We start from the raw sequence: 17,438 nt of genomic DNA on the forward strand, positions 1-17,438 counted from the left end.
TAAATGAAATGTCTCCAAAAAATTATGCACAGAGGTGCAAATTGCAAATGTACATAACTGCCAAAGGAAACAACTCAAATGGAAATATGACATCAATTTTCAGAATTATTTATCGATTCTGAAACACCTAGTGGAGGTAGGAAGAAACATCTGGCATATTTGCCTTGCCCTCACACATATATTTAACATATTTATCTTCTTGTAGGAAACTTCATTCATCAACTATTTGTTGAGATAGAACAAGAGAGGAATAGAGTGGAAATAATATTACCATGATTTGAAAAGTATATTTTGTAGCAAATTTTTTGAGATTTAACAATTTGTAACAATTAAAAAAATTTATTATAAATACCAAATACATACATATACTGAAGTACAACATTTTACACATGTTTCCATAGCATAGCGTATAGGATATAGATATATATTCTACACTTCAAACCTGTTTTCTTAACCCAAAAATTAAAACATCATTTTGAAATTTCATCAGTAGAATTATATAATATTTATAGATATACTATTATTTTTAAATTCTTTAAAACAGGAATGTATAAATTAATAACTGTTGGAAGAACTGATTAACTGGATTCCCCAGGTATGAGTCAAAAAAAGTATCTCACAAGAACTGTTATATGAAAGCCTAAACAATGAAATAACACAAAATGTATTTTTTTCAAAAATATTGTATGAAATAAAATAAATGATTTAAATATTCTATAACATTGATTAATAACATGGTACATTGATTAATGAGCAGTTATCAGTAATAAAAAAACATAACAAATACAATGAAAAAATAAACATAACACAGTTATACAACTTAATTACCTGATGAAACCACTGTGTAAATTATGGTTTGCATAAATCACTTCTTTATTCTTATTAAATTAAACACAATATTCAGTCCAGAGCTTTCAATGCTGCAACCAAGCTTATTTGCTTGTAACAAAAGAAAATTATGTAAATTTAATATATTGAACTCGGAAAGCTGTAATCATAAAATCACTATATTAATAAATATTTTAAAATTGTGTTAATTTCATTTCAATAATTATAAATAAACACATGTAGTGTTTTATATGTAAAGAATAAAAAAAAAAATGATTTGATCTTACTACCGTTAACAGTGAGTACATTAAATATATATTTAACATAACCTCCAAAATAACAGATTCAAAAACAAACTTTTGTAGTTGATTAACTTACTCCCAACCAGTTGCTAAAAGTTCAAAAAAATTAATGCTGTTTCACCTACACAAAAAAAGCTCAGGTAACAGTGACATCTACATACTCTATATACATATAATGAATATAAAAGCAGAGGAGCAAAGTAACAAAACTTTCTGCATCACACAAACATTATTGTAATAGCTTAAAAAAAAAAATAAGTTTAGAAGAATGTAATTCTTAAAGTTAATTATTTTATTTGATAGGCCAGTTCTTTCCCTAACAGAATACAAATTTAATTCATAAAAATATACATGCAGGTATATGTAAATCTTGATTGTCTCTGCTGGTGAGAATGAAATGAATACTAAAATCACATTTATTTCAGGATTACATAATAAATTTCTAATATTGTAGTACATGGTCATCATCTGATGGAAGTTTATAGGCACAAACCAGTATTAAAATATGTTTATTTTATTTTTAACTAAATTGTTTTTCTTGGGCCCTGTGAAGATACTTAGAATAAATCTCAAGTAAATCATCACAGTGGTTTCTAAAATTGAATCAGAAATTCTTCTGCCTCTACTTATTAGCAGTGTAAACTGGATACAAGAAAGTGAAACCATCCACTCTCAGAATGGTTTCCATGTGTAGAAATGGAAGCAGATCAAGTAATGGATAGTGAGACACAACATACAATCACACTCAGAAAGTGAAAGCCTCTTACAATAGCCATTAACAAAACTGTGACAAACTCCATTGGGGTTGACACATCAAAGCATTAAACTGCATTAAAGCATTAAATATTTTTAACCGGCTAGGTAAATTTTACACTCAAATATATTCTACACTTTCAATCTGAAAAATGTTACTGGTCTTGGATTTGTAAGAGTCATGCAGCAAATACTTCAAGACATCTGGCTGACAGCCTCAGCCAAATAAGTTTTATTTCTCCTTGCATTGAATGCAGCAATTCCTTAAAAAACTTATTGTTGTTAACTCCTGAAAAACTGTGGTTATTCATTATCAATCCTGAAAATAAAATCATACTCTAGGTCAGCCCTGTCCAACCCAGGACCCGCAGGCACCATGGCGCCCTTCATTTTGTCTTTTGGCACCAGCACCCATTTGCCAATTTATTTCAAAATAACATTATATTTTACATCTTAAAAAGGATATAAAAAATAAATTTTATATTTTCCAGTAGTTCAACAGAAGTAATTCTGCCAGCCTTTGTAACATGTCTTCATTTCTTTGTCATTGTTGATAACAAATTAATTTCCTTACAACCCATTTTTTAATGGTATAAGTAGGTATAAGGCCCTCCTAACAGGGAGGTCTAGCTCGACAGAACAAGCTACCTAATTGTAACTCATCTGGTGGTCTGCTCTCCATTCAAGCTCCTAGCATTCTTTGAAATAAATTTCAAACTGACATTTTTAAAAAAGATATCTTTTTTGAGTAATTGTTGCATTATTCACCAAGATACTGATTTTTAAGACATTTAGTTAAACTAATGAGGGTAATTTCTGGTCAGTTAGTTGTTTTTTTTTTGTCTTCAGTCATTTGACTGGTTTGATGCTGCTCTCAAAATTCCCTATCTAGTGCCACTCATTTCTTTTTGGTATACCCCTTACATCCTACATCCCTAACAATTTGTTTTAACATATTTCAAATGTTGCCTACATGCACAATTTTTCCCATCTACATGTCTCTCCAATATTAAAGCGACTATTCCAGGATGCCTTAATATGTGCCTCTTTTAATTATATTCTCCAAATGCTTCTTTCTTCATCAATTTTCTGTAATACCTCTTCATTTGTCACTTTAGCCACCCATCTGATTTTTAACATTCTCCTACAGCACCACATTTCAAAAGCTTCTAATCTTTTCTTCTCAGGTACTCCGACTGTCCAAGTTTCACTTCCATATAAAGCTACACTCCAAATGTATATGTTTGTTCAAAAATGTTTTTCTGGCATTTAAATTAATTTTTGATGTAAACAAATTATGTTTCTGACTGAAGGCTCGTTTTGCCTATGCTACTTGGAATTTTATATCACTCCTGCTTCATCCATCTTTAGTAATTCTACTTCCCAAATAACAAAATTCTTCTACCTCTATAATCTTTTCTTTTCCTATTTTTATATTAGTGGTCCATCTACATTATTTCTACTACATTTCATTACTTTCGTTTTGTTCTTGTATATTTTCATGTGGTAGTTATTGCGTAGGACTTCATCCATGTCATTCACTGTTTCTTCTAAATCTTTTTTACTCTCAGCAAGAATTACTATATCATCACCAAGTCGTAACAACTTTATATTTTTACCTTGCACTGTTACTCCAGATCTAAATTGTTCTTTAACATCATTAACTGCTAGTTCTATGTAAAGATTAAAAAGTAATGGGAATAGGGAACATCCTTGTCGGACTCCCTTTATTATTATGACTTTTTATGTTCTTCGATTATTGCTGTTGTGGTTTGGTTCCTGTAAATGTTAGCAATTGGTCTTATATCTCTATACTTGAACCCTAAAGTTTTTAAACTGCTGAAAATTCTATTCCAGTTTATGTTATCAAATGCCTTTTCTAAATCTATAAATGCCAAGTATGTTGGTTCGTTTTTCTTCCTTCTAGTACTAATCTGAGTGCTAAAATTGCTTCCCTTGTCCTTATACTTTTCCTGAAACCAAATTGGTCTTCTCCTATCATTTCTTCCAATCTCCTCTCAATTCTTCTGTACAAAATTCTAGTTAAGATTTTTTCATGCATGAGTAGTTAAGCTAATTGTTCTGTATTTTTCACATTTATCTGTTCCTGCTTTCTTTGGTATCATGACTATAACAATCTTTTTGAAGTCTGACAGAACTTCCCCTTTTTCGTAAGTATTACACACCAGTTTGTATAATCTACCTATTGCTTCCTCTCCAGCACTGCGCAGTAATTCTGCAGGTATCCTGTCTATCCAGGAGCCTTTCTGCCATTCAAATCTTTTAATCCTCTCTTAAATTCAGATCTCAGTATTGTATTTCCCTTTTCATCCTCTTCAACCTCCTCTTCTTCCTCTATAACACCAATTTCTAATTCATTTCCTTCGTATAACTCTTCAATATATTCCACCCATCTATCGGCCTTCTTTTTTGTATTATAAATCAGTGTACCATCTTTGTTTAACACATAATTAGATTTTAATTTATATACCACAAAATTCTCCTTAACTTTCCTGTATGCTCCATCTACTTTACAATGATCATTTCCACTTCTGAACACTTTTCTTTAATACACTTCTCATTCTCTAATTTGCACTTCCTGTTTATAGTATTTTTTAATTTTTGATAGTTCCTTTTACGTTCTTCATCACCAACATTCTTGTACTTTCTACATTCATTCATCAGCTCCAATATATCCTTTGATATCCAAGGTTTTCTACCAGTTCTCTTTGTTCCATCTAAGTTTGCTTCTGCTGATTTAAGAATTTCCTTTTTAACATTCTCCCATTCTTCTTCTATATTTTCTACCTCATCTTTTTTACTCAGACCTCTTGCGATGTCCTCCTCAAAAATTATCTTTACCTCCTCTTCCTCAAGTTTCTTTAAATTCCACCAATTCATCTGACACATTCAGGTTTTTAAACTCCAATCTACATTTCACTATCACTAAATTATGGCCGCTATCAATGTCTGCTCCAGGATAAGCTTTGCAGTTGACAAGTTGATTTCTAAATCTTTGTTTAACCATGATATAATCTATTTGATACCTTGCACTATCACCTGGCTTTTTCCATGTATATATTCTTCTATTATGATTTTTAAACTGGGTGTTGGCAATAACTAAATTATACTTTGTGCAGAACTCAATAAGTTGGTCCCGTCTTTCATTCCTTTAGCCCAGCCCATATTCCACAATATTTCCTTCCTTGCCTTTTCCGATGCTTGCATTCCAATCACCAGCTATTATTTAATTTTCATCCCCTTTTGTGTGTTTAATTACTTCGTCAATTACTTCATAGACACACTCTACCTCATCATCATGAGTACTTGAGGCATATAGATGTTAACAAGTTTTGTCGGCTTAGGTTTTGATTTTATCCTTATTACAATGATTAAATCGCTATGCATAATAGATTTTAATGTGATGTTCCTAAAATAGAAGCAGATGTTTCTCATCAGAGAGAGTTTTTAAATTAATTTGTGTGTGGGTGTGGCCATGAATTTTCTGTTATTTAGAAAAACCAATGAGCTTCTATCTTTCAACATAATTAAGTCTTCAGCCAATAAGGAGATGAATTTGACACATTTTAACAATTCTGACTCTTTGAGTGCCATCCCATTCTTGTTGTATTTTAACTTCAGTATAATTTGGAAGTTGTGAAGTGAAGTAGACCTCTGTTCTGCTGGTACAATTTATTATGTTGTCTCATGTTTTGATATGATATACATTCGACATGTTATCAATGTTTTTAAAGTGAAGTTCTTTAAATTATTAAATATTATTTTAACATAATATCTAGTGTAGTCTTAACATGGCTAAAAGGCAAAGAACTTACAGCTTTAACAGTGAATAGGAGAACCAATATTGTTTTATTTAATATAGGGGAAAACCTGGGCATTTATTGTGTAATGCTAGCATGTCTGTTTCTAAAAGAAGTAATGTAAAGACATTTTTAAACTAATCACAAACATTAATAACATTAGTTTAGCATTAATAACATTATAACAACAACAAATTAATAACATTAGTTTAATAACAAATTTCCTATGAATCCTGAACTGATAAAACACAAAGTGAAAGACCTTAAATGCAAATTACAGTTACAACAATCCATGTTTACAAAACCTGTTCAGGAGACCAATAACTTGACAGAAGCTTCTTACAAATTATGTTATGTACTAGCTGAAAGGAAAACACCATATAGCGATGGGGAAGTAGTAAAAGAAGCAATGATCAGTGCCACTGAATCTCTGCTCGAAGATCACAAAGATAAATCTGCACGTATGTCTTCCTTTAAAGGACTAAAGTTGTCTCACCAAACTATGCTAAGTGGTTGAACAGATTTCTATTAATTTGGAATCTCAATTACATCAGTATTTGCAATTACGTGAATATTTTTCACTCCAGTTTGATGAAAGTACTGACATGTCTGATGTTACCAAGCTGTGTGTATTTATTAGAACTGTTTTCTATGATTTCACAGTAAAGGAAGGGTTTGTCAAACTATTGCCACTTCATGGACGAACTAGGAGAGTAGATATATTTATGCGTTCCTTAAATTTGTCAAAGATAGTAATTTTCTACTTTCAAAGATTGTTGCTATAACAACAGATTTATTGGCTATAACAGTTTTACAGCTATAACAACAGCCTTCTATGACTGGTAGGAATAATGGATTTCTATCTCTTTGAGCTAAGAATGAATCATTTCCAAAATTTATTTCTTATCATTGCATTATCTACCAGGAAGCTTTATGTGCAAAGGTTTTAAAGTTTGATCATGTCATGAAAGTTGTACTCGTGTGGTGCAGTATATCAGATCATCTACACATCATCGATTGTTTCAGAATATTTTGAATATATCAGATACTCAGTATGGTGATGTAATTCTTGATGCAGATGTAAGGTGGCTTAGTAGGGGTAAAACACTGGAACAATTCTGCTGTCTCCTAGATGAAATAAGGGATTTTTTGAAATCATCTCCCAGACCATATTATCACAAACTTGATGATATATCATGGCTACAAGATTTATATTTCCTGGCAGATATCACCTCAAAATTAAACAAGTTAAATCTCGAATTGCAAGAGAAATGTCATAATATTTCAGATATGATGAGTGTTATGAATGCGTTTGTAAAGAAGTGAAGTTATAGATTACACATTTAAACAGAAATTGTCTTTTACACTTTCCAAATTTCAAATCAATTCTAGAAACAGTAAATGAAGGTGAGTCTGATCTTTTCTTTTATGCCAAGCACCTTGAAACTTTTGTGTTTGAATCTGACAATAGATTTAGTCAGTTTTCAGTACCTGAACCAGTGAAATGTTTATCAATAATCCATTCACTTCCACTGACGTTAGTAAACTTGGTTATGTAAATATTCAAAAAGTATAAAATTGAAGAATTAGAAATGGAAATTTTAAATTTTCAGGAAGAGCTTTCTTTGAAATCCTTATATGCAATGTGTAGGATATATGATGTCCATATGGACTCTCGTGGGCAGAGAAAAATACCTCATTCTCCTTAGTGTTGCACTGAAAATACATTCATGCTTTGGTTCAAAATATCTTTGTGAAGTTGCATTTTCATCAACAAAAAGCATCAAAAATAAGTACTGATCCTGCCTGAGTGACTCCCACCTTGATGACGGTTAAGAGCAGCTTGTTCCAGCTATATACCAGATTTTCTTTAAATTGCATGGAGCATGCAGTGTCAAATTTCACATTAATTATGTGGTGAGTAAATATAATTAATTTTTGTTTCAAATGTTTTCATCATTCTTATAATTCATAATTATTATTGACTTTGTTAGTAGCAGTAGTGTGAAGATAGTTCACACTATCGAATCCACACAACGTTTGTGATCATTCAGATGCACCCTTAGTTGTGAAAAGGTTGGACAGCACTGCTCTAGATGTTATGAAAAAGATATCACCTTGCCCACCATTAAATGTTAAACTTTCACATGGATACCATGATATTCTGTAACAAAAATGTCAATCACCTTGACACTAATTCCAGGAAAACGTATTACAACACTGTCAAAACATAAATGGTAGTGTAATATTCCTTACAGACAGGTTCCAGAGGACTGTGAAGTTATCTCCTTAACAGTTTTGAAATCCATACTGAACTGAAGTATTAAAATTAATATCTCCAACCAAACGTACACTAACGGTACATTCTAGTATGTACTCCAGACATGTATCAAATGGTAACAAAATTTGTTCTTTTAAAATAAAAAGAACATTCATCAATTGCAGACCGGTGAGTGAAGATATGTTTAATACAGAAAATTCTGAGTCAATTTTACAAACATTAAATTAGTGTAAATCATGATACCGTTTTTAAAATCTATTCCATAGTGTATGTGATTTTGAAAATTAAATTTCTCATATTAACGTAAAAGCCACTTTCATGAATCGTTAACCATTTATACAGTACCAGTGGTCAGTAACCAAACCAAACTCGTTTAAAAATAAATACCTTTTAGTAGTATTATAAATACATTATCTATATTTACCCGTTTCGTTAATGATAACATAAAAAATAAAGAATGCGATGTGACAGTTACACCAACGACATCTATAGTTTAGTATGATATTTTCGATATATATCTATATATATGTAGCAAGAAAAATAATAAATTATATTTTTCTCACATTATTAAAGCTGATAGTAGTAAATAATGGAAAAAAAAACTCGACGAAAATTTTTACAGTATTACATACCACGTTACGAAAAAAAATATTTTTTTACTATTATATTCAACTGTGATTTATACATCCGAAATGGTTGTCTCTTTTTCCCTATCTTCCATCAAAAAAAGGTTTTGTTCAGTTTATAAAAATTTATTAGTTCTTAGTTCTCCTCAATTAATTGCATAAACAAAAAAAGTTTGAAAATAATTCAATTTGTATAAGACATTTGATTACTATCAGTAGAATATATTTTACTTTTCAGTAAAACTTTATTTTCACTCTATCACTGTAAACGATGTATTCAACTACTTTTTCCGCCAATGGCATCGTTTGAAACTGGTAAGACGTCATCAGGCACCTGCGCGTTGGGTTCGTTTAGTGTGACGTGATATTCACGCCATTTTACAGTGTTGAGGCAGAAGCTTTACAAAATTTCGTAGTATAGTTTCTATTTATCAGCTGCAATCATTTTTCCTATTATTTATTCTTATCAGTCGCAACCAATGGCGGATCTCCAGACAGCCTGTGTTACCCAGGAAGGGTTGGCTACCGTGCAGCTAGAAATCGGAGGAAATCCAAATGCCTTGGCGTTAAGAAGACCGTTTGATCCTGTTGCACATGACTTAGATGCCACTTTCAGGTTGACTCGTTTTGCTGATTTAAAAGGATGAGGGTGTAAAGTCCCCCAGGAGGTTCTTTCGAAACTTCTGGAGGGACTTCAGCAAGACGAGAATAATACCCATGATCATGAACATTCTCATTTCTTGCACATGGCTGTTCCTCGTATCGGTAAGTAAATATTTATTTACGTTGTGAAATATTATCATAATAAGACTCTTCAGGACGGTGTGATCATTTTCAAATTAATCCTGAAATTCAGCCTATGTAGGGTAAAATAATTTGATAACTGCACTATTTTTAAGTTGTAATTCAGAAACTGGAACCTTGTTACGATTTGTTTTCTTGTGTATCTCTAGTTGTAGGTACGCGTGCTTTATTTGAATTAATGTAAATGTTGGTTGGTAGCATTATGCAGTAACCGTACTAGGAAAATGTTTACAGTTGTAAAGGTATTTGTTGTCACAATTGCAATATTTTATTTGATATTTTACATTTGGGTACACTTTTATGAAATTTATTCATGCATAATAGTATAAAGTGAGTGCATAATTTGAAGCTAGAAACAAACAAAAATATCTCATTAGGGAAAATAAACCTTTTTTTATCATACAATTTCTGGTACTTAAAACTTCAAAAATATATGGATGCAAGTCTACAAGTGAAATAAGTTTCCCATCTATGTACTGATTTTAATTTTTTGTGTGAAGTTCATTATACAGTTTGGTTTTGCGTACATACATATGTAGTTCAGTAATGAATTGAAGTTTAAAAGCCTAATAATATATAATTTTATCTCTTTTTATTACATTGTTATCCTGATTTATATCTTGCTTGAATTCATTATAAGCAAATATTATAAAGTTAAAAAGTTTATTTAAACCTTAATCGTAAAACTTCAGTCCATTCTGATACAGTCCTTTTAAGTTATACCATTTTGTGCACTACTTGATTTAAGGCCATTCAAGAATAATATACAGCTTAATTAGTTTTTCAAAGGAGCTGGTGAAGCCTTATGCACATAGCCTGAAAACTTTTTATCACTTTTCAGTTGCTTGATACTTGTAACCCAGCTTTATGTCCTTAGTAAGATGCAAGTAAAACCTGGCTTAACAAATCTGAAGCTATACCGAGAAGAGATGAATATCCAGAAATATGTTTTTTTTTTTTTTTAGTTTTGGAGTACCTCAGACTAGAAGTAATTGTCTATCACTCCCATAGGATTATAGGTTTAATTTACATGACAGTTTTTTAGACTTTATTTTTTAAATGAAAAATTATATATAAATAACTGAAGATGTAGGATGTTTACTTAATAAATGGAGAAATCTAGAGGAAAAAATAAGTCCAGTCTTCTTTACCTTGATAAAATTAAAGAGTGAAGAATGAATTAACTTAACTGAAATGTACTTAATAATGTAAAGAAAAAGGAGTATTTTGTTATAAATTTAGACATAAAAAAGTAAAATTACTATAGGAATTGTTTAAACTTATGTGAAATTAACAAAAATAAGTTATTAAAAAATGTTTCCACTCAGTTATTGAAAGTGTGGTGTGTTTGTGATGTTTTTTGTTGAATTTCATTTTTTGGTCAGTAATATTACATTTTTTCTTGAAATTCTATCAGATTGAAAAAAATTTACTAATGAAATAGAGTTATTTTGAAAAGAAGATTGTTGTATCGTTAACAAGCTAAACCACTTTGTTATTCCACCATCAGATCTTATTTATTTCTGGGAAGGGAATCCTCAATCAAAATTTAAAAAAAAATCATTGAAAAGATAGTTTCAAATTTTATTTGATTAAATATATGTCCCCACTCCTCTTAAATCTTTTACTAAAATTCATCCACAATATGTAAATCCAAAAAAACTGCCCTTAAGGTGGGAGTAGGAAAGATCTGTTTGAAATTTCCTAATTAATTTATATGCAAGTTTTACACAATTCAGTTTGCTTTAATATTAGTGCATCCTGGGGATTTAATTATACCCTCTGGGTGAGGATGTTATCAAACGCCCTTAAAAAATGTTTTACCTAAAAGGGAGTGGGTTTAACTTGTTTATCATAGTTTTTTTTTTGGGTGTAAAGTACATCTTAAATAAACACTAAAAATATTAATCAAGAGAGGGCAGGTCTTAAGTATATTTCTAGTATATATTCAGGTGAAGACATAGAGATTGTTAAGATTGTCCTGTAAATTACTTTGTTTAGTCATCAAGTTCTTTAAAGCAGATTATATTGTTTATGCATACAAACAGTGACTGGTCACTGATCCAGACATTTGCACAAATTAAAATAAAACCGTTGAAGCAAAAGCACATTCACTTTTGTATAGATTGCTAAAATGTATATTCTATCGTATGGAATGTGATTTAGTTGGTGACAGAATATTACTGCAAAAAAAAATGATAGTGTAAAATACAAAGTTTTATTGTTCACCCGACAATGCAGTTGTCTGTTTAAATTAACATAGACTATTGTTTAATTTCAATAAAAGATTGGCCTGCCAGTTCTTGTCTTTTGAAGGATATCATTCTATTAAAGTTGCAATTTTTTCCTTTTTTTTGTATTCCTCCAACTGATGAATGCTTTATCTTTTTAGGATAGATAAAAGTGAAATTCCCTTTTTCTGCTGTAATGAAGGAATTACCTTGCTTTAAAACAAGATAAAAATATTGAGAAAACTTGTTGACTGAGTCTAGCAAGTTTTGGTTTGCTTCATTCGCAGTCTCTGTTTTTCCATTTTAAAATAATAAATACAATATATTATGATTTCCACCCTCCATGAGCCCCTCTTACCTACTTGTTCCTAAACAGATTTCAGAGTTGTATGTAATCCACTTTTCTCTCTGTAACTAAGCAGTATTGCATTAGAAATTAGTGCTATTAATTGTAAATTTATTGCTTTGACAAAGAACATACAGACTGATCTATCAGAACATTAACTCACCTATTTATGATCATCATTTAAGTCAGTTTGACTTCATCTGCTAGAAATGTGAAGTATTATTTCCTGTTTGGTTGCACAATCTCTGAACTGAAGTTCAACAGTTTCACTGTTGAACTTGTAGAATGCAATTTATGACATGCTGTTTAATTCAGTGCTTGTGAAAAAGATAGCTATGGCAAAGTGAGCAGTTGGATTTCTAGTAAAGCTCTTTAAGGCCTGTTGCTTTTTGTTTGAATTTTTCTATATAATTATTTATAATTGTAGGTTATTAGAAATAAAGTTTCCATTATTCATAATATTATTTATGAGCATATTTACTATTATTTTTAATCAATCTGCCCATGACAATAAAATTTAAATCATGTTTTAAATATTGAGTATGTAGGATTATTTATTTAGCTTGTACAAACATTATTAGATACACTGCATTAACTATTATTCTAGACAAAACTCATGTTGAGCAGAGTTGAATGAGTAATGATTAATTTCTGGATTAAAAATATGATTGTATCTTAATTGTAATTTAATAAGTAGTTATTGCAATTTTAGAATATGATTGTACTGTTATTCATTTTAAAAATATTATTTGAAGTATTTGCAAAGCACAGTTAGGTTTTCCCCCTCTATAATTGCCATTTTTATAGTTCCATAATTATTGAGGCAGTTATTGTAACAGTTTACAAAGGAAGGATATCCCCCTTTGTGGAAGGAAGCTGCTTGCCTCTATTGTACTACCTTTCAAATGATGTTGGATCATACTGCATCTTGTAACTTTTATTACTAGGTGCTAAATGTGGACTAATGGGATTATTTGTTTCCAACAAAATGATAGGATAAGGGCTCAAGTTATGTGGGCAGGGAGTCCCTTTACACTGTAATAAATCCAGCTTAATTGGGCTCTACTGCTGTTGAAAAAGTAGGGGAGGGTACGTCATGGTGGGATGACCTTAGTCATAGTCGAGTTTTGAACGATGGTAGATAAAAGTGCGTTCACTAATGAAGAAGGTTTGTTAGCTTATGTGTGGGTCCACAAATGTCCACACACTGGTAAAACATTGTAGAATATTATGAATGACTTCTTTGTGTGTTTGGGAAATTGTTACCATCACAACGAACATTACTGACATGGGTGCAATGGGGAAGTATTCTTGATGCGCCCCGGTGGAAGTTCAAGCACTTTAGTTGAGATATATGCTGCTGTGATTCATCAACAGCATTGGTTCAACAATGGCGATGAAATCAGTGCGCAAATGTTCTGCAGAGTTAGGTACTCCAAGATTGACAATGCGAGACCATATGCGGAATGACTTGAAAGTTAAATGTTTTCGTCTAGCAACAGTTAGAGTTCAAGTGACAGTGACCATGGTTGATGTGTTTATGTATGTCAGTTATTGATTGAATGTTTTCTGAGAGCAAATGATAAAAAGAATATCATGTTCTCAGGCAAGTGTGCGATTTATCGAAGCTCTTGTAACTGAAATGTTTTTTCTGGGCAAAAGACAATCCTCACTTTATTTTTGGAAATGGAACACCATTGGCCTCTTGTTATGATTTGGGCTGGGATTACAGCTGAACATCTTGGTCTTTATTTTTTTGATGGCGCAGTTAATCAGTTATCTGAGAATGATCGACGAGTGTTTGTTTCCAGAATTAACGGCAAAAGGGATCACAACATCATTTTGTTTTTTTTATTATTGTTTAAGTTGCACCTATCCTAATAATTTTGTAATTAGTGTAAAGGGACTCCCCCCCCCTACACAGTCATATATGGCTGAGCATTATGAAGCACTTACAGTTTGTAATTAATAATGTCTTATCTTTTGTTCTAGTCTTATGCTATAAGCTTGTTAAAAATTTGGTAAAAATTGTATGGGCAGTAAGATGTCTACTCTGTGGACTGGTGTTTCAGTTTTAAATGCATGCAGCAAACCCATGTCTAGCTAGTCACCTGTGATATATTCTCTTTCTGGATTACTTTTTCGTAGGAAAAGCTAAAGTTAAAGTACTGGTTTATTTTTATTTATTAAATACATTTATCTACCTTTCTCAGCTTCATGTGTGTTTTAGTTATGCTAAAACTAAGAAAGATGACCTGCCAGGTTGGTCTAGTGGTGACCTTATCATCACAGACTAGCTGTTTTTGAAGTCAAGAGTTCTAAGGTTCAAATCCTAGTAAAGGCACTAACTTTTATATGGATTTAGATACTAGATCGTGGATACTGATGTTCTTAGGTGGTTGGGCTTCAATTAACTGATGTTCTTAGGTGGTTGGGCTTCAATTAACTGATGTTCTTAGGTGGTTGGGTTTAAATTAACTACACATCTCAGGAATAGTCAACCTGAGAGTGTAAAACTACATTTCTTTTACATTTGTACAGATCATTCTCATTCGTTCTCTGTAGTAATACCTTATGGTGGTTCCAGAGGCTAAAACAGAAAGAGAAAGCTAAGATAGATACATATATTTACTTTTCACAGAAAAAGATTTAGTTACTGCGAAGCTAAGAAAGGTAGTTAAATGTAATGAATATAAAAATTATGATGATCTTAGCAAAAAACATATTTATTTAAATAATAAATTTACTGTCGGTTTTCTTTGTTTCAAGCTGCTAGAGGAGTATCTTTTGAATCATGTGAACAGGGACTTAAAATATCCAGTTATGGTTGTTGGTTGTTAGCACATTTCTTGCGGTAACACTAAATACACGCGTTGTGCTACACTAAAGTGGATAACTCTATATTTTTCCATTAACAGATTGTTCAGCATTAGATTACAGTGGGCTTTCATCCTAGCAAGCAAATTCTCATGAAATCAAATGGCAGAATTTAATGATGATCTTAATTTTAGTTATTTATAGCTTTGGTCTTTAAAATTTTTCAGGGTTTATTATATTTTTGTTTTATTTTATTTTATTTAGCGTTTGCATATTCCGAGCATTTTTGTTGTAAGAATTTTGGTATATGGTTTCATTAAAAGCTGTCTATTTGAAATTTTGTTGGCTCTTTTGAATCAAGTTGATTCGGTGTATTCTTCATCTATACTTACAGAGAATACCATTAAACCTGTCAAATGACTGATCACTGTTAGCTCTAATAATATCATTACACAGTTTCATCATGTGTATTCTTTATATTGCAGGAATTGGTATGGATTCATCTGTGACACCACTACGCCATGGTGGTTTAACCCTTGTTCAAACAACAGATTATTTCTATCCACTGGTAGAGGATCCATATATGATGGGTAAGTTTGATTGGCTTTAACTTTTATTGCTTTATTTTAATATTACAGTTTGGCTAATGAAAGAAGAAAACACCTCAGATTGAAGCAGCATAATTTTGGAAAAAAAGAAAAGCATAAAAAATTATTACTATCGGATGAAATGCTGTTCTTTTATGTAGTGTTTTATTAATTGGCTATCTGTTATTTACATTTTTATAAAACTGAAATAGATTTTTTTACACTTCGGATGTGATTTTCAAGTTCCATAACTTCAGTAAAACAATTCCAAAATATATAAGCTATTCCAATATATATAAGCTGTATTATATTATAATATTATATAAGCTATATTCCAATATATATAAGCTGAACATATTCCAATAAGTTATGTTTTATCTTAATTCTTGTCTGATTATTTAAAATAATTTTTTCAATTAATTTAATGAAGTTAGGCATTAAAAATCCCTCAGTGCCGTATCACAATGAGATTTTTAACTTATAAACATCAAAAGAAGATTTAATCACGAGGGTTTTAAAAATGTTCAGTCAATCGCCTACTGCTTAGCATACATTACTGGGTATATTAATTTTCTTTTCTTTTTTTTTAAGAGGTAGAGGAACGCTATTTATGGGCGCCAAGGCAGTGTTGAGCTCACTAACAGGTTCTGCAAGATGTTATTAAGTGTGTATGTGTTCTAACAGCCCTCCTGGAAACTGCTTATATATGGCATTACATCAGGAAGGGGGAAATGCCCACACACACAATCAGTCACTGTGAACACAACAGGGAACACCAAAACAAACACACTCACCACAAAACAAAATATAAATGTCACACAAACAACAAATTAACACAAAAAGATAAACAAACATGCCAATAGATCAAGGAACACCAAAACACACACTCACACAGACAAAACTTGTGAAACACAATAAAGCTACAAGAAACACCCAACAATACTGTCAAAATAGTACTTAACCAAACTGAGACTATCTATCTCCAATATTACAGCGAGAGATGCCATTGGGCACCACAAACTGAGTACCCATGGCTTCATCGCATCAAGGTGACCTCCAGATGCTCAGGAGACTCCCAACGTGCTCAGCCGTGAGCCTGTCTGACTCGGCGCCCTCCAACATCTCCTTTGCAGCATGTAGTTTTGCCATCACCTTCCTAGTGAAATCTTCCACAGCTCCAGCTCTCCTCACCTTCTAACAGGATCCCCTGTGTTTCATTTGGCGTGAACATATGGTCACAACTCAGCATCAACATTTCCTCTGAAGAAATAGAGGTCCACTTCTATTTGGCGGAAGGCCCGCAATCAGCCGCAGCAATATGCCGTTTTGGCACTTGCTTCAATGGCATGAACTCCAAAACGGAGTCTGAAGTCTATCCAGACTCCAAGATTCTTAATAGCAGGTTCTGTAGCAATCTTCTTACCCTCTAGCGTAAGTGTGAAAGTAGGCCTTTTAGCAGCAGTTATTACCACCGCCTTTTCTCCTGTTGTAGCTCCAGCCCGGCATCCTCCATCCATGCCCTAATTGCCAAGTAAGAGTCATGTATATTAGTGACAGCCTCTCTCCATCTGAGGGCATCAATCACCATTGCCAGGTCATCAGTATAGCCATAAAGCATGACTCCTGGGGTAAGGGTAGCCCGGAACACGCTGTTGTATGTCAGGTTCCAGAGAGTCGGTCCAACGACCGACCCCTGTGGCATTCCCCTATCGAGACCATGTTCAACTAGTCCATTCTGGATCTGGCATACCATCTTACTACCTGTAAGGTATGACCAGACTATCCTACACAGATACTCCAGAACACCATGAGTCTCCAAGGAGCACATAATGATAATGTGAGAAATGCTACATCCAACATCGCCAGAACACATCCTGCCACCACCAGTTTTAATAATCCTCTCTGTCATCTTGCACACTCCAACCACGGTGTTCAGGGCGGACCTTCCCCTGTGATAATTTTTCCCCCTCATAATTTTTTCAGAGATGTTAAAAATGTTTTACTTTTTGAAAATCAACTAATTTTATGATCTTATTTTTCAA

General features: G+C 32.3%; 1 protein-coding gene across 1 annotated transcript in view; it reads left to right on the top strand.

Annotated features, from left to right (window-relative positions):
- The first annotated feature begins 8,963 nt into the window (after positions 1–8,963).
- The window catches only part of LOC142323433 (inactive selenide, water dikinase-like protein), a 29,621-nt gene continuing 21,146 nt past the window's right edge, over positions 8,964–17,438 (top strand). The window contains exons 1-2 of the mRNA XM_075363040.1: positions 8,964–9,376; positions 15,295–15,399. Of these exons, the coding sequence (XP_075219155.1) occupies positions 9,091–9,376; positions 15,295–15,399 (391 nt within the window). The 5' untranslated portion in view covers positions 8,964–9,090. The remainder of the gene's footprint in view (positions 9,377–15,294; positions 15,400–17,438) is intronic.

This window comes from Lycorma delicatula, chromosome 4, assembly GCF_047948215.1.
Source record: "Lycorma delicatula isolate Av1 chromosome 4, ASM4794821v1, whole genome shotgun sequence".
In the NCBI taxonomy this organism is placed as follows: Eukaryota; Metazoa; Arthropoda; class Insecta; order Hemiptera; family Fulgoridae; genus Lycorma; species Lycorma delicatula.